Consider the following 18,355-nt stretch of genomic DNA (forward strand, 5'->3'; position numbering starts at 1 on the left):
TGTGTCTGCATGCTCTGTTTCCCAGTGGCTTAGCCTAGAGTGGGATGTATTGGTGTATTGGGGTTCTTCATGATTTCAACTTCAGATTTATCATTCCCTCAACACTTTTTTTAATTATATTTTTATTAAGTTTTATTAACAATGAAAGTGTACCTTGTCCAACAAGAATAATATGTTTGTGGAGCATTTTCAACTCGAGATGTATACCGTGGCTAGCACATGCATAAGTCTCTTAATTGATGAGGATGATGATGATAATTATGATGTTCAGGAGTGGACATGACTTTGTATCAGTATCTCTTTTCCAAGATGTGTCAAATGACCTTAACATGCGACATCTGATATCCCATGAACAACTATAGATGAGCAGTTCTGCAGCAGCCAATGCTAGCCTCTACCTTTGCATGTTCAAAAGAATATATAGGGACATTTACATTTCAATTGTACATGTACCTCAGGGAAAGGAAAGTATAGTCTTAATTAGTTTGAAAGAATGGATCCCAACTAACAGATCTATCTGTGACATGGTGTGTCAAAAACAGCATTGTGAAGTCTTTGGATTTCGGTGCATGGTTCCTGCTGCTTTTACTAGATAGGTAGTTTGATAAAATGTTTTATAACAAAATGTTCATTTTTTAATGACAAATATACAATGTTACAGAGGTCTGTCAGGTGTTGTAATGCCGTGGATCACATCCTGAGTTTTAATAAATATTAAAGCATGGTTTTGATGTTAATCAAGTGAGCATCCTAAAGTAGTTTGCTTGCTGAAACGGAAATTCCAGAACATTTCATAGGTAGTCTGATGATCATTTAACCATGTACTTTTCAGTTATCTTGCAGAAGCACCCTTTGCCTGTAAGGAGAAGAGTCGCGGTCTTTTGGAGTATATGCTTTTGATTGAAGGAGATGACGAATCAAGGTTTCTGCAAGTATTTCAACCTTAATATATTAGTTTCTTTATTTCTGTAAGTTTGATGACTAATTGCCATTTGACATATTACTAAATGACAGACCCTTCTACTCCATCTGCTTTTTGCTTCCAATGTTGTGCCAAATAACTGTGGAAACCGAAGGGTGCAAGCTCCTGGGATCATTTGGAGGACATAAAATTGTGAGTTAGTTTAAATCATGCCAGTTTAAGTACTCTTTTTCACACTCACTTCAGACAAAGTTTTAATACAAATGCTTGCTAGTTAAGCTTATCTATTTTTTGCCATCTACTTTTTCCCTCACCGTCTATTTTCTCTCTGTATTTAATATGTGGAAAAAAGTTAGCTGCTTTATGGAGCTCCTGACCCTTGAGTAGGTGCAACATAAGCTTCAGATTTTTTTTATTTTTTATTTTAAAAAATTAAAATTTACGAAAATAATTAATCTGAATATTTTAGATGACAAAATGATCATGTCATGCTGACTGTGTATAGAACTCTTGCATCAGTCAATTAAATCCATTTGTTTGATTTTCAATGATCTATGACAGTTCTTGAAGAGGTGAAAACTACTTCTTTGCCATATTTAATAGACATTCCATCAACAATAACATAAAGAGATTTTACATCACTTTAATCCTTTGAGCGCTTTTTACATATGGTAGCATGTGACTTGTAAAACATAATTAGTTAGTTAGTTGCATAGACATTGCTTTTATAGACATTACTTGTATTAACATTTAAAATAAAAACGTCCATTGTATTTCTCAGGTAGTAGAATGCCTTATACAAATGATTGGAAAGGATGGAGCAGCAGTCGAAAATTATGGCACAATATTCTTGGCATGTGAGACCATTTTGAACATTCTACTAAAGGTAATAATCAACCTTTGGAATGTCATCCGCTAGGTTTTATTCCGTATATAGTGATCTTAGATGGCAAGAGCTGTTACTGTGATCAATGTGGTGGGAGTTGGTTACTTGCAACTTCAGTGGGTCTTACTGAAAAACTTATTTCATCCAGAGCAAGGAAATTCAAGTGCATCTAGAAGATTTTCAACTAGTTCGCCTTCTGCAAGCACTGGCTTTGTGGACTGGTAAGATCAGGATCCATATGTTTCATTTCATTTAGTTTCTTGTTAACTAATGGACGAAATCATTTAGATAAGAAAATTGATTCTGCATTTTATTTCTTTGATCACATGTTTCCAGAACATGCTTTCATATCTATTATCACCGTCGATCAGAGAATAAAGGCTGGTGACATCATGATAGCTCATGAACAAGCTTTTGGAATTTTCTGATTTGCATGTAATAACTGTTTTATAAAATCATTAGGAGAGTTAGGTAGGCATCTGAGTCGAAGGAGCTATGTTAGTTTGGCGCATAGATGTTTGCTTCTTTAGTCTTTGATCCTCCTATAACTTTACTAGCATTAAGAAGATGATTTTAGCTTTTATAACACCACATGGATATACATTTATGATTCTGCACTCTGATACTGTAGAGTGCAGACTCTGCCTTCCTGCACTTGGTATAAAATAAGTAAATGTTTACAGTGATCTACAATATTCTAAAAGACAATTTCATTAAAAGTTCAGTCCGGGAGCGCGTAAATATAAACAAACTATGCATCAATTAATGGGATTTTACAGAATTAAGCAGATGTGATTTTTTGTTATATATATTTAATAAATCTTGAAATATAAAAAAAGGAAATATAAAAAAATTGAGACTATGTAGCAATGAATTAAGTCAAAAGAGGGGAAAAATGAACAAACTATAATCTAAGATAATTAGACTTTTAGGCCATGTTTGTTTTTTATCCTTGCACAAGGGGGTATTATAACACCCAGACTATAATCCTAGGATTGTGTTACCTTGGGACTATTTTAGTCTAGTCCGATGTTTGTTTACGCATGGACCATCACTTGGACTAACTTAAATTAGTCAATACTAGTGTTTGTTTTTGGGGGAATTATGAACCTTCAGAATAATGTTGCAAATAAAATGACATTGTTGCCCTCAAGTCAACTAATGTTGTATTAATGCATAGAGCATATGACCTTTTCTAAAATTACATTCTTATCCTCAAGTCAATTGACATATCACTTACATATCAGCATTGAAAATTTTAACTCCAACTGTAGTCCAGATAAAGAGGTTACTTTTTAAAACATTTTTCCTTGCATAGGAACGGATTGAAAATTCACTAGAATATCATTCTTAAATGACAAAATGAAACCAAAGTGCTTAAATATTAATAACATTTTAGAATTCAATAGTTTCCTCTTGGTAAATTTGCATCATGCATGTGTGTAGGCCTACACATGCAAGCTTGTACATGTCTCCTCAATACATGGAAGAAGCGGGAAAAATTACTCGCGGGAAATGAGAAGCGGAAAAAGAGCAGTGGAGAAAATTTTATGAAGAAAGAACTGCAGAAAAATAAAAGATGGGTAGAATATAAGCACCGAAAGCTTTGGTAGCATTAAAAGATACGGGATTTTTGGTCAGAAAATCTTAATCCCCCTCCTAGATGATTAGTACCAGCATTATAAAGTTTTTTTTGGGTGGTTTTTTTTTTTTTTTTTTTTGGGGTGTGTGTGTGTGTGTGTGTGTGTGTTGGGTTTGCTTTAGTTCCCCTTCTGGGTATTAAGTAGTCCCTCTTCACAAATAGTCCAGTCCGGGTAACAAAACAAACATAGAATAAAATGGTGGGTCCGGACTGTTTTAAAATAGTACCCTCACTATCAAAAAAAAGAAAAAGAAAAAACGAACACACACATGGCTTTAGAGGCATATCGAGAAGAAGTAACAGTATTAACAGCACAGATATATCTGATTTTGGCATTTTGCAACTACAAAAAGAAAGCAGAAAAATGGATAAAAACTCGAAGAAATAGGAAACATGGAAAAATAAATAAATAAATACAGACTCGCTACTGACAGTCACCATGGTGTTGTCGGTGTGCTCGCCATTGATTATCACGATGTATTGACATCATTCATTACTGCTTTGGCATCCTATTGGATCAAGGCTCCTCAACTGCATAGATTTCTGAAGAGGAAAAGAACTGTGTGTCGAATTTGAGGGAAATAGGGCTTCGATTTGAGATTTATATACTTACTGTGGTGAGTCCTGTTTATTTAATGTTCAGATGCTGTCTCTCTGAAAGTTAGCATTTGTTTGTTCGATACACTTACAGGAAGAACCTTAAATCAAGAGTGTGAATTAAGAAAAGGGTTGGTTAATGAACACATACGGATCTTCTTTTTCATCATTTTGATAGACTAAAAGCCAGGAAGAGTTCCCTTTCTATGGACATGGTTCCAATGAGCACTTCGTTATGGACTGTCAATGCACTTCGTACAATATTATTGAAATGCCGGTTTGAGCTAATTACCTGTGATTTAGTATGGTGTATGAGCAATGAATCTTTTCTTAAACTTTCCTGCATAACATCTGTTTTGATGTTACCTTTCATTTAGAATGCATGCCCATATTGGGCAAGAGATTTTGGCATAATTTTTTTTTTCCTTCTGAACTAACAATATCTAATAATCCAGAGAAGAACAATGATCCAACCACGATTATGATGGCTTCTTGCATCTGCTCATTGATATTTGCCTTAACATCTGAGGAGTCACCATCACTTGGACTAACTTAAATTAGTCAATACTAGTGTTTGTTTTTGGGGGAATTATGAACCTTCAGAATAATGTTGCAAATAAAATGACATTGTTGCCCTCAAGTCAACTAATGTTGTATTAATGCATAGAGCATATGACCTTTTCTAAAATTACATTCTTATCCTCAAGTCAATTGACATATCACTTACATATCAGCATTGAAAATTTTAACTCCAACTGTAGTCCAGATAAAGAGGTTACTTTTTAAAACATTTTTCCTTGCATAGGAACGGATTGAAAATTCACTAGAATATCATTCTTAAATGACAAAATGAAACCAAAGTGCTTAAATATTAATAACATTTTAGAATTCAATAGTTTCCTCTTGGTAAATTTGCATCATGCATGTGTGTAGGCCTACACATGCAAGCTTGTACATGTCTCCTCAATACATGGAAGAAGCGGGAAAAATTACTCGCGGGAAATGAGAAGCGGAAAAAGAGCAGTGGAGAAAATTTTATGAAGAAAGAACTGCAGAAAAATAAAAGATGGGTAGAATATAAGCACCGAAAGCTTTGGTAGCATTAAAAGATACGGGATTTTTGGTCAGAAAATCTTAATCCCCCTCCTAGATGATTAGTACCAGCATTATAAAGTTTTTTTTGGGTGGTTTTTTTTTTTTTTTTTTTTGGGGGTGTGTGTGTGTGTGTGTGTGTGTTGGGGGGTTTTTTTTTTTTTTTTTTTTTGGGTGTGTGTGTGTGTGTGTGTGTGTGTTGGGTTTGCTTTAGTTCCCCTTCTGGGTATTAAGTAGTCCCTCTTCACAAATAGTCCAGTCCGGGTAACAAAACAAACATAGAATAAAATGGTGGGTCCGGACTGTTTTAAAATAGTACCCTCACTATCAAAAAAAAGAAAAAGAAAAAACGAACACACACATGGCTTTAGAGGCATATCGAGAAGAAGTAACAGTATTAACAGCACAGATATATCTGATTTTGGCATTTTGCAACTACAAAAAGAAAGCAGAAAAATGGATAAAAACTCGAAGAAATAGGAAACATGGAAAAATAAATAAATAAATACAGACTCGCTACTGACAGTCACCATGGTGTTGTCGGTGTGCTCGCCATTGATTATCACGATGTATTGACATCATTCATTACTGCTTTGGCATCCTATTGGATCAAGGCTCCTCAACTGCATAGATTTCTGAAGAGGAAAAGAACTGTGTGTCGAATTTGAGGGAAATAGGGCTTCGATTTGAGATTTATATACTTACTGTGGTGAGTCCTGTTTATTTAATGTTCAGATGCTGTCTCTCTGAAAGTTAGCATTTGTTTGTTCGATACACTTACAGGAAGAACCTTAAATCAAGAGTGTGAATTAAGAAAAGGGTTGGTTAATGAACACATACGGATCTTCTTTTTCATCATTTTGATAGACTAAAAGCCAGGAAGAGTTCCCTTTCTATGGACATGGTTCCAATGAGCACTTCGTTATGGACTGTCAATGCACTTCGTACAATATTATTGAAATGCCGGTTTGAGCTAATTACCTGTGATTTAGTATGGTGTATGAGCAATGAATCTTTTCTTAAACTTTCCTGCATAACATCTGTTTTGATGTTACCTTTCATTTAGAATGCATGCCCATATTGGGCAAGAGATTTTGGCATAATTTTTTTTTTCCTTCTGAACTAACAATATCTAATAATCCAGAGAAGAACAATGATCCAACCACGATTATGATGGCTTCTTGCATCTGCTCATTGATATTTGCCTTAACATCTGAGGAGTCTCTTTTAAAACGTTCAAATCTCGAAGGCAGGACTCTTGAGGCCTTATCACAAATTATTGCCATAAGTTTTAGTCAGGTTATCCACATTTTCTTGCTTGTATTTTTTTTTTTGTTTCTTTTAGGTGCTTAATATATCCAGTTTCTTATTTTGCTTGCCAAATTCGATGTAGGCGGAGCTAAGTTATGACGTAGGTGAACACTTGGATCTCCATGAAATCGTCACTGCAGGTATCCTCTTGTTCATACAAGAATCTTTAATATGGTTAAGTCCTATACCCCCACTCCAGTAGTTAGTTAACCCATGTTTCTTTTCCTTTACAAATCATTTTGCAGCGTATTCTCAATGGTCTGACCGGTATCCTCTTGTTAGAACTGCTGTTGAGCGTGCTCTTAACTTGGGATAATTACAGTATTCATGTTGAGCTGGAAACTATTTATCTGATGACGCGAAAGGAGAAAAGTGACTTTGCATAGCCATCTTTTCAGCCCGTTTTATCGATAATTACAACTTTCTACTGAAAAGGTGCTGCTGATATCCTAGGCTGCCGATATCTTCAATCGGGCTGTGAAGGCTGATGATATACGCCTAATTGCATCAGAATACCTTTGTCTGCTGTATATAATGTACATGAATGGATATGCATGTAACAATTGTGTTAAGTTATTGGATTACTTGTTGGGGATACGTATGATTAAGGTTATGTTACTTGTGGCTGATGGCAGCCTCAGTTACTCCCTTGGCAAACTTAGTTATCAATTGAGTATAATTATTCAATAGTATACTCCCTTGGCAAATTGCATATATCATTAGCGTGCACGTATGAATTTTAAGGCATCATCTGCAATTCTGCATGCTTCTATTTCCTTCGGAAAACGATGTACGAACCAGTTTGTAGATAATCTCACACCAGCAACAGATACTAAATATCCGTTGTCTTCTTAATTGTAGTTTTTCTACTCAATTAGAACAGTCGGATGCTTGTATGCATGAAATATTTTAAACCTAAAAGCTACAAACTTTTTCTTAAAAAAGATAAAACCCACGTCACCAATAACAGAAAAATAGCTAAGAAAAGCGAAAGTCAAAGTGAGCACCTGCCACTGCTCTCGCACTACCCACTCGCAAAGTATAATACTCTACTAAGAGCAATAAAATCACACAAAACCAACAAAAATTCAGGGAAAAAAAAATCCGCCCCCCCCAAAAAAAAAATCATGGGCTGTGGGCCCAACTTCATCTCCTCCGTCCTCATCACGATCACCGTCGCCCTCATCACCTACAACGTCATCATCTCCTCCACCTCCATCCTCCCCCAAAACTTCCCGGGCCCACAAACACGGCCCACTGTTGATCCAATCATCCGCATGCCAAATGGCCGGGCCGGGCCTAATAAGCAGCGGCGTCTGTTCCACACCGCCGTCACGGCCTCCGACTCCGTGTACAACACGTGGCAGTGCAGGGTGATGTACTACTGGTTCAAGAAGGCCAAGGCCGGGCGCGGGTCGGATATGGGCGGGTTTACCCGGATCCTGCATTCTGGCAAACCCGACCCGTTTATGGACGAGATTCCTACTTTTGTTGCTGACCCGTTGCCTGCTGGAATGGATCGGGTAATGGGACTGAATTGAATTTTGGGATTTTTTTTTTTTTTTGGTTTTTTAAAAATATTTTTGGGAAATGTTGACGAGTGATCTTTTTTGCTTGAGAATTAGGAGAAATTTTAGGAGCAAAAGATATTGGTATAAGATTAAATTAGTTTAACTGCAGTGTATTCTAGTTTAATTTGGTTAGGTAATGTGAGTGAATTGAAATTTAATTTATTGGGTATTTTACGGGTTTTTATAGGAAATGCTGCTGTGTAATTTTGGTTGGATAGGAATTCGGAGAAATTTTAGCTGTGAAATGTTTGTTTGAAAAGGGGACCCCCCCTTTTTTTTTTTTTGTTAGTAGTAGATGGTGGTTCAAAATCGAATTAGTTTAGGCGCACTGTATACTTTTTAGTTAGTAAAAATTTTTGATTGTTAGATTTTAACAAGAAGTGGGGAGAGAAAAACAAATTCTATTGAAATGAGTGGTTCATTACTTGAGATAATGAATAGCTGACAAGGAGAGGCTTGCCTAAGCTAGCTAATTTGGTGGGGAAAAGGTGGAAATAATATAGGGCATTGTACAATTCATGCTAATTATATCAATGTTCTGTGATGTCCTTTAGTTTGCTTTTTCTGTGTTTTTTTGGTTGTTAGATTCTTTCATTTAGGATTCTGCTTGCCTTTTGGGGTGCATTTTTCACATGTAGACAATAAAAAACATCAGAAAGTAACTAAAATTTCCTCTCCTCACTTCTTGTTAGAAATCATAACAATCCGAAACTTTACTAAATAAACGTTTACTCTGCACCTAAACTTGTTCAAGTTATACCACTATTTCCCTTGAAATGCAGGTGATGGATATTAGTAGAGAACTTTAGCTGCCTTGTAATCATGATATTGAGAATTTCTATTTTGAGTGTCGTTATCTCCTCTTATTACATGTCATTTATATTTTCGCATGCATCTCTAGGTGCCATATGATCAACTACATCACAAAACCAACGGCAGAAATGAGATTTTAAATTTTTCGTGGTGACCTTATTTCATCGTCAGCTTTTATATGTATATAGGTCTACATATGTTTTATTAATTTGATCCCATCTTACAATATCAGGGATACATTGTCCTTAACAGGCCTTGGGCTTTTGTTCAGTGGCTTCAGAAAGCAGATATCCAGGAAGAGTATGTCTTATGCATCAACTCCATTAATTAATATATTGGTTTAATCTTTGGTCATCGATCTGGCATCTGATCATCTAAATACTTGTTTGTCATCTAAATAATTGTCGTTATACTCTTTGTAGTTATATATTGATGGCAGAACCAGACCATCTTATTGTTAAGCCTATACCAAATCTCTCAAAAGAAGGCCTTGCAGCTGCATTCCCTTTCTTCTACATTGAACCCAAAAAGTACGAGTCGACTCTTCGAAAGTTCTTCCCTGTGGAAAAGGGACCAATCACTGATATTGACCCTATAGGGAATTCCCCTGTAATTGTTGAGAAGGTATTTCAATTTATGAACTAGCAACGGCATGTGTTTTGTTCTTTTTAGCTTTTGATTCTCACTATATTCTTATGTGGGTTTAGGCATCTCTTATGAAGATTGCTCCTACATGGATGAATGTTTCCTTGGCAATGAAGAAGGATCCTGAAGCAGATAAGGCATTTGGCTGGGTGCTTGAGATGTAATTTTTCACTGGATACGCTTTTTATGTTTATTCTTGTCTTGATTTTATTTACTTTCTGAATACTGTGTTCTCTTGTGATCGGTTGCATACTTCATATATTATAGCAATCAATAAATATTACTACTATTTTTGAAGGAAGGCCTAGGATCGTCTGAGAAGTATGTATGATTGCTTCGATAGTTTTCTAGGTGAATAGTGATTATTATCACATTGTCTAAGATTTTCCACATCTAGGTGAGGTTGACTATTGGGGCCCAACGCTCTCAGCCTAACGCTGGGAAATATTGGTGTTTTTTGGTTGTCCCATAGTTTTTGGAGGGTGAGTTTGAGAGAAGGAAATACACACAAGTGACCAAACTGTTGAATTCTAACAGTAAAATAGCCTGTGCATGTCAAGAAAAGAAAGGAAGGAGATTACTAAGGCTAGGGGCCTTAACTTGTCCCCACTTTCAAACATGCAAGAGTAATGACCACCATCTCATTTGCTTGTAGTCATTTAACTAAATTACACAATATATCTAGGATATTCAGATCAAATTAGGGTTATTTTAGATCAAAGAGTTGGAGCCGAACACGACCCATTTATTGAATGGCCAGTCATGTCAACCCGTTTATGAGCAACACCTGATTAAGGATGACTACATTTAACTCTGGTTAAAATTACCACCACAGTCCAGATGTCTTGTCTCTTAGATGCATGAAACCTGGATGTTGAACTTGTATGTGAAATTAATCTCCATGATCATTGGGAACTCATCTGCCTTTTACCCTTTAAATTATAGGTATGCATATGCTGTTGCATCTGCCCTGCATGGAGTGGGAAACATCCTACACAAAGATTTCATGATTCAGGTTGGCATCACTTGAAATTTGCATTTTGTCTTTACTAAACACCTCTAACATCTTTATCTTTTTGTCATTAAAGCCTCCTTGGGACTTGGATGTTGCTGAGAAATTCATTATCCATTATACCTATGGTTGTGACTATGATTTGAAGGTAAGACATCTTCATGTTATTCTTATATTAATAGTCGATACACGGATATTGCCCTCTATTGTATCTTACACTCACAATTTCAGGGTAAGTCAACTTATGGAAAGATTGGAGAATGGAGGTTTGATAAAAGGTCATATGATCGCAAACCACCTCCGAGGAACCTTGCGTTACCACCAGCTGGCGTCCCTCAGAGTGTGGTATGACTTTCATTCAGAATTTAATTTGAGGATTCTTAAAACTTCAGTTCTAACTTTTCATTGTTCTGGTTACACTAATTCAAATATAGATAACAGCAGAAATTTTATTGACTTATTTATGCAAGTGCTATTTAAAATAATAATTGTTCCTATTTCCTGGCTTGCTCCTAAATATTTAACATCAGAGATGCTGTTCGGGATTGGAAGACGAAATTAATCAGAAAATTGTCCCACTGGCCATAGTAGATAGAATTTCAATTACTCTGATTTTCTTGAGTGAATAACTGGCACTGATTCCCCTATTTATTCACAGCCCTCTTGTAGGTTTTTTCTGAAGTGTGATCATTTTTGTTATTTAGGATCAATCCTTCGTCATGGTAGTGAGATTGAGGATTATGGAATTCATCAAATCATATCTGTATGGTTATGATCCAGAAGTGCTTTTGGAGTCTGATATGACTCTAGAATACCTATATGATTGAAGGAAAAATTATATAGGACAGTTACGAGACCAATGCTTTATAGATCAGAATGCTGGGACTGGGGAATTGAGTAATTAAAAAACATGTGCAAAAGAAATGAGTGTAGCAGAGATGAGATGTTGCGATGTTCTTGTGAGTATACACTAAAAGATAGGATAAGAAATGAGTGCATTGTAGGAGATTAGAATGTTCTCCTATTGAAGATAAATTGAGAGAGAATCAATTGATATGGTTTAGTCATGCACAATAGGGGTCACTTAGTGCTTGAGTTAGAATAAGTGATATGATTATAGTTAATGAGGTAAAAAGGAGCAAAGGTCTAAAAGAACTTGGAAGAAGGAGATGATAATAGTTATCTGAAGAGATGACCAAAATAAATCTGAATGGAAGAATTAGAATCATGTAGTCAACCCCAAGAAATTTGGGTTAAAAGCCTTGTTGCTGCTAAGATGATAGAAGTCATGTAGAACAAAACTAATCTCCCAATCTCCCATTATAAATTTCTAAAATATAGGAACAAGTTAATCCAAACTTATCTGGACCCGAACCAGCAAGTCTTTGTTCTCCTTTCCAAATCTTACATTTCTGTATGCAAGTTACCTATAATCTGGGGCCAATCATACATGCTCAGACATAGATTACAATATTTTCCTATTTATTTCTGATTCCTGAAATCCTCATCATCTTTTCCTATTTATCCTTTTTGATATCCAGAGTCCATGGCCTATACTCAGTTTAAAGTCACACCTTTCAAATAAGCCACCTCAGGCACTAGACTTTTAAATCTGTCTCTGACTTGAAAACCTTAAATATTAGATGAATTTTAGCCAGTAAGTTGGCCATAAATTCAAGAATATTTATGCTTTCATCTTTTGGTTGACCTGTACCTGCATAAGTTATACTTGTGAAATACCCAAATCTGCGTGCACAGTTCATGACCTGTTTTCTTCCGGAACTCCCTTAAACCTGTTTAAAGTACACAACCCAAACCTCTCATACATTTGACTTTATATACTTAGAAGACCATTGACTTTTTATACTTGGAAAAACAGATATGAACGCAAGTGATGCGTGATGATGCAGTTGACTTAGTTTTCTTAATTGTTAGTTGAATACTTGTAATTTTAACACCAAAATACATCACTGAAACAAAATAGTTATTCAAATCTCACAGAACTACAGGACATTTGACGGCATTGGTACTTCAGGGACATCATTTTTTAGTCCAATTATCAGCCCAGTTTCTCGTACATATTTTCACACAAGTTAAATTGCACATGCATGCAGGTGACTCTGGTTAAAATGGTTAATGAAGCAACAGCAAACATTCCAAATTGGGACGCCTACGTAAATGGCTCCAATTCTAACTGAGGATTGCACAAGTAGTATCGGCTTTTTCTGCTACAGTTTCTGTTCATAGTAAATCGTCGATGCTGTCTATTCGATGCCTTCTGGATTAATCCGAAAGGCACAACCGGGAGAGCTTGTTATATGAAGGGAAACCATAAAGTAATGGGCGACGGTGTGGTGAATTTATAGTAATGTTGGATGTTGAGCTTCTTCATCGAGTGAAAAATGTAAGCTTAGTGGATAAAATCAACCTCAATATTAATTTTGCTCCTGTAGAAAACCTTCTGTTGTATTGTATTACCCCGCTCTTTGGAGACTAGTTGTCTCCAGTACACGAGTTCCCTTGAGTAATTGTCTGGAACTGGTTTAAAGGAAGGAACCTGTGCGGATGTTATGTTAGTTATATTTTGTGTGAGGGATTATAAGTATTTATTATATTTTGTTCTCCTCCTCCTCCTCCTCACTCTCATCTCCTCCCTCCATGTCCTCAGCCTCAAATCCAACTTCCTCTCCGTCCATCTTACTGATCTCTCCCGCAACAACTTCTCCGGCCAGCTTCCCCCTCTCCCCTCCTGCCCCCTCTCCTCCCTCTCTCTCGCCTCGTCTGTGCATCCGGCTCCTCGGTCTCCATCTCAAGTTGCAGCCATCTCAACTTTGCTAGAGGGAGACTTTGGTATGGGAAAACTGAGGATGTTTATGGGTATTTGGGGCCAAAATGTTTGACGTTGTATGCATAACAGCAACTTAAGGTGGTTTTCTTAATTATATGAAAAAAAAGTAAAAGATGATATCTATCAATCTGGATAAAAGTCAATGTGGTTTCCGTGCAAAAACCTTTGATAATTTGAAAGTAATCCCTCAACTCATTGAAATCTTTATTAGGTCCCCCGATTCTAATAACTATTTTCTAAATTAGCCCCGATAATTGTTAAAATTGCTATTAAGTCCCTTGGTTCTTGTAAGTCATTTCAAATAAATCAGTTGGGTTACATGATGTAAGAACCAGCTAGCGGATCTACTAGCAAGTTTAACGATCTGAGGGACTAATCTAAAATATAAATATTTATGAGGGGATAACTTTGAAAAAACCCTCTAGTTGTTCTGGGGGGTCTTTCGCATAACCCCATTGAACTTTGTTTGTCTCAACCTTAATTGCGGAGTTGTTCGGCTAATCAACTGCTGAAAAATTATCGACTATTGTAGCACTTTGTTCCCTAGGCTTACTATTTAAACCAATCAAAATATCCTCACATAATTAACATGGGACTACTAGTAGGGCCTCACATAACACCCCTAAACTTTGGGTACCTCACAAACCCCGTTTAGCTTTAACATTTTCTTATTAGACTCTCTACATATAATTTGCAAATAACTATGAGAGTTAATTACAGAAAACACCATGAACTTTGGGGGAGTTGCACTAAATACCCCTCAAAATTTTTATTTCACAAAAACCCCCTAAACTTTAGGAGTTAATGTACATAAACCCCCTAAACTCTTTCATTCCAGAATTTCACATAAACATTTCTCATTTAATATTAAATTAGCACAATCGATTCTAACATCTCTTGTGACAAACATGTGCCAAGAAAAAGATGAAAACAATCCGTTAGTCCCAAAAAATCACCATTTCCCCCCTTTTTAATAAAAAAAGTATATTTTAGCATGCGTGCTTACCCAGTGACACAGAAGAGCTAGTGGAGCTAATATGAAGATACAATGAGAAATTTTCATGTAACGGAGTAAAAAAGTTCAAGTGCGTTGCATGCGATAGCTCCTAACATTCAGAGAGTTTAGTAAAAAAAAAAAAAAAAGAGCTGGGCTTAGTATAGCTCCCTCAAAATTCTGGGGGTTTTCTGTAATTAACTCTTAACTAAAATTTACTTGAGAGGGAAAAAAAATTCATTTTCCATGACAGGCACTGGAACCCCTCCTCTAATTTTTTTCTACCTCAAGTGTACAGTTATTTGCAAATTACATAAAGGAGGGCGGCTGACAAAATGTTAAAAGGTCAGGGAGCTAATCGAAATAATCAACCCATATAAGTGACGCGCAAAGCTGAAATCCAAATTGACCAACGACCAACCCGAACCAACCCCCTAGAATCCTAGATCACCGGGATCTCCCACCGAGAAAACCGCTCCAAAATCACGTCCAAAAAAAAAATCGACCCCCCAATAAAAAATATTAAATTACTGAAAAAATGAGTAGTCCCCCGAAAGCTCGCCGGCATGCGGCCGTCAGTCCCCTCCCCTCCTTTCGTCTCGGCTGCCAGATCGGGCACCCTAACCGCTAACCTTCATCATCCTACCGCCGCTCCACGCCTCCCGCAAGAGCCGCTCCATCCGGCACAATCGTCTCGCGTCTTCATGGCGCCCCTTCGCCCTCCCCCGCGCGCTGCGGCTCCACATCGCTCGCGGCTGAGCTCATGCCTCTTCCTTCCTCTCCTACTCCCTCTCCATGTTCCTCTCCGGCCATCTCCGCACCGCCTCCCCCTCGCCCCTCCTCGCTCCTCTCCTGCCCTCCTCTCCGCCGCCTCCTCCCTCGCCCTCGTCCTCGCCTTCTCCTCCCGCATCACATCCGTCCCTACTTCTTAGCGTTCAGGCAGCGAGCCGGGTTCTTCGCAGTCGTTTGGGTGGCCTTTGCCTGGTGCCGTCGTGGCAACTGGTTCGGCGGTTCGGATCAGGAAGGGCTGATCATGGGGGTCTGGAATCGCGCACACGCTTCCGTCGGAACATCCTTCGGCTCGGTGAATGGCGTCCTCCAGTCCCTGCGAGCCTGCGGGTGCGGGCTGGAGCGTTCGTGGTGCCCGGGGTGTTGCATGGCTTCGCGTTGGGTTGGCGGTACAGGGCTTGTTGTCTGAGCCCGAAGGAACGGGGGTTCGGGTGGTGTGGGGCTCGCGGAGGTTGGAGATGGCGACGGAGCGAGGAGGATGGAGGGAGGAGGAAGGGAGGGAGGGATGTCGGGCTTCTCGGAGGAGGAGGAGCGCAGGCGGAGGTGAGGGGAGGCTATTCGGGTTTTTGAGCTTGGAGGTTGCCGGGCGTTGCTCCGTTTGCGTTCTGTTTATTCTTCTCCAAGTTGGTGGCCTATACGTTTCTGTATTGGTTGCCCTTCTACATTCGGCACACCAGTAAGTTTTCCGGTCCTTTTTTTTTGTTCCTTGTCCTTTCTTTTAGATATAAGCTGTGTAAGGATTGGTGACGATGTAGATGATAACTTTATGAAAACTCGCATCGGGGAGTGCTGTCCTAATGGAAGCTTATGACACATATGAACGTTCCTCTAGAATGGAGGGTTTTAAAGGCGTAACCGTTGCTTCTCATTTTTGCGTTTGGCATTTAGAGTACGTATGTTGTATGTCAACTAGATGTCTTGTGGCTTTTGGTCAAGTACGGTGGACTGATGGAATTGGAGATGCTACCGTGCTTAGAAGGAAATGGTTTTAGCGAGCCTGTGCTAGTTTGGCATGAATATGTTCCTGACATTGTGATGCATTGTTCTTCTGTCTTTTGACACTTACCACAAGTATGTTTCTTAGATCTTTGATAAGGTTGTCTCATGATTGATAGTAAAACCATAGGTTTGCTATTCATGCCATCAATATCTTGGCCCTATCAATAGCACAAAATTTAGACAGGATTTGCTTTAGGCGCATTTCCTGCAACTCACTCCATGTTTGAATGTTGATCGAGTAAATCCTACCTCTTTGCACAAAATTTGTTGGCTTGGTTATGCATGATCCATGGTAAAAAAAATTTAACAAACGTCATTTCAATCATTTGCATCTAGATTGCATCATTTTACTACTTTTAACAATCTTATATTAGCAAATGCATCCTGTTCTCGATTTCATCATCTTTTTCAATCTCTCATTACATCCACAAAGTTTCTACCTTGTTTTTTCTTCTTTTATCATGAATACATTTTACGAGATTAAAAAAGGTGTAACTACAATATTCCGTGATAGGTTTGAAAGCTTATTGATGATTAACACCATCTTTCATAGATGGACCAAGCTTATAAGATGATAAATAGGAGAAAAATTATGAATATATTACGGATACTAAAGCAAAAATTATTGCAATAAAAGAAATATTTGGATAAAATAAGAATAATCAAATATTTTTTTCAATTTTCCCTGTAGAAAATTATTTTTAGGAGGCAGCCTGAAGTGCACCGTCTAAGAACAAAATATTTGAATTATTTGATCGATACATACATGATACATCCGGATTCTGAACATAGATTCAAATATAATGGATCCATATATTTTTATGGGGTTTTCCGATATCAGTCTCTTAAATTACTGCTATTTTGATGTTAATCCCCCAAATCTACATATTTTGATAATTGATATTAGTCCCCCAAATTGCTCAAGTTTGTTGATACTAGTACTTATGTTACAATTTCTGTTTAAAAGCCTCAACCATGGTTAGTTTAAGACTAACAATGTTTGGAATTACCAAAATCCCCACAGACTTTATAATATCCCCAAAACATGTATTTCTCTGATCTCTCTTGTTGTCTTTTCCAATTCCTGCTCCCAACTATAGAAAGGGTTTTTTTGCCCTAATTGTGATCTTGCCAACTTCGTCCCTCAAATTCAATCTAAAGTTCTTTCGTTCACTCATTGAAGATTGAAGTTGAACATTTGCGCAAGATTAAATGCGAAAAATCTTGTTATTAAGCACAACATTGCGATGGTAATTTTGAAGATGTTATGAACTTGCTAAAATATGGTGTATATGGTTTGCTTTGTACACATAATGAGATTTTGCATATGATGAGGCTTTGTACATATAATGGTTTTAATGGAAAGATGTGTTTTAAGGCACATTATGTTTCAAAACCATTCTGTTAGGTCATTACTCGTTCAATACTGAAGCAATTCTTTGCTGTTGCTGGAGAGTAAATGCAACCAACACATAAAAGGTAATAAGCTAAGAAAAAGATAATAAAAGATAAATGGAGCCTAATTCTGTATTGTAACCCACAAAAATAGAGAACTCTGTTATCCATTAAATTTGAAGCAGAGAACTTCACTATCACCTTGGAAGTTTAAATTTGTTTGAGGTTTGGGTTCTATGACGGAGAAGGAGAAATAATATGTGGACTATCATTGGCACTTGTGAACCCTAAATGGGAAATAGTCGTTGTTTTTAGGATTTTGTTGATTTTTACCATTAGGGGAGAAGATGAAATTGAAAGGGTAAGTGTTAGTTTAAAATGGGTATAGGTTAACGGGTTTGGGTTTGGTAGGGTAGGTGGAGGGTCATAAATCCCACTTTATGTTTGGGGTTAAACTTAACGGAATATTTCATGTCATTATAACCTCAATTAACCACAAGGACTTATATCAATAAACTTAAAACAACTTGGGGGACTCATCAAAATATGAAGATTTGGGGAATTAATATCAAAATAGTAGTAATTTAAGGGACTGATATTGAAAACCCCCTATCTTTATCCAATTGTATATTGATATTTAATATATGCATCTGTATTCTTAATCTACCGAATATCCCATCAAGTGATCAAGCCTGATCCACTTAAGGCCCAAATAGCTAAGTGCCAATTCAATCAAAAGCCTAATCAGGCCCTTAACCTCTCCCTCCATCCCCCAAATAATTTTCCTTATTTTTTCACCCATCCTCTCTCAAACACTAGCAATAAAAATCCCACCTAAA

General features: G+C 37.3%; 2 protein-coding genes across 3 annotated transcripts in view; both read left to right on the forward strand.

The window, feature by feature from the left end:
• The window catches only part of LOC109820017 (neurochondrin), a 19,541-nt gene extending 12,483 nt beyond the window's left edge, over positions 1-7,058 (forward strand). The window contains exons 12-19 of one of the 2 annotated variants that reach the window (XM_020386052.1): positions 833-922; positions 1,015-1,114; positions 1,704-1,808; positions 1,957-2,029; positions 4,503-4,569; positions 6,351-6,438; positions 6,533-6,590; positions 6,696-7,058. In XM_020386052.1, the coding sequence (XP_020241641.1) occupies positions 833-922; positions 1,015-1,114; positions 1,704-1,808; positions 1,957-2,029; positions 4,503-4,569; positions 6,351-6,438; positions 6,533-6,590; positions 6,696-6,766 (652 nt within the window). In that variant the 3' untranslated portion in view covers positions 6,767-7,058. Of the gene's footprint in view, positions 1-832; positions 923-1,014; positions 1,115-1,703; positions 1,809-1,956; positions 2,030-4,502; positions 4,570-6,283; positions 6,439-6,532; positions 6,591-6,695 lie in introns of both variants that reach the window. The other variant, XM_020386053.1, reaches the window with a different exon arrangement.
• Positions 7,478-13,083, forward strand: LOC109820425 (hydroxyproline O-arabinosyltransferase 1-like). The gene is made up of 8 exons (XM_020386566.1): positions 7,478-7,973; positions 9,067-9,134; positions 9,257-9,458; positions 9,542-9,639; positions 10,425-10,494; positions 10,568-10,639; positions 10,723-10,836; positions 12,606-13,083. The coding sequence occupies exons 1-8, from the start codon at positions 7,578-7,580 to the stop codon at positions 12,687-12,689; spliced, it is 1,104 nt and encodes a 367-aa protein (XP_020242155.1). The 5' UTR covers positions 7,478-7,577; the 3' UTR covers positions 12,690-13,083.

The sequence above is a fragment of the Asparagus officinalis genome, chromosome 8 (assembly GCF_001876935.1).
Source record: "Asparagus officinalis chromosome 8, Aspof.V1, whole genome shotgun sequence".
Lineage (NCBI taxonomy): Eukaryota > Viridiplantae > Streptophyta > Magnoliopsida > Asparagales > Asparagaceae > Asparagus > Asparagus officinalis.

Excerpts from the sequence above, each read along its gene's own strand:
- LOC109820425 (XM_020386566.1), top strand. The coding sequence starts at position 7,578 with ATGGGCTGTGGGCCCAACTTCATCTCCTCCGTCCTCATCACGATCACC. Across the intron at positions 10,495-10,567 it reads ACAAAGATTTCATGATTCAG|CCTCCTTGGGACTTGGATGT; the intron begins GTTGGCATCACT and ends TTGTCATTAAAG. Across the intron at positions 10,837-12,605 it reads CTGGCGTCCCTCAGAGTGTG|GTGACTCTGGTTAAAATGGT; the intron begins GTATGACTTTCA and ends ACATGCATGCAG.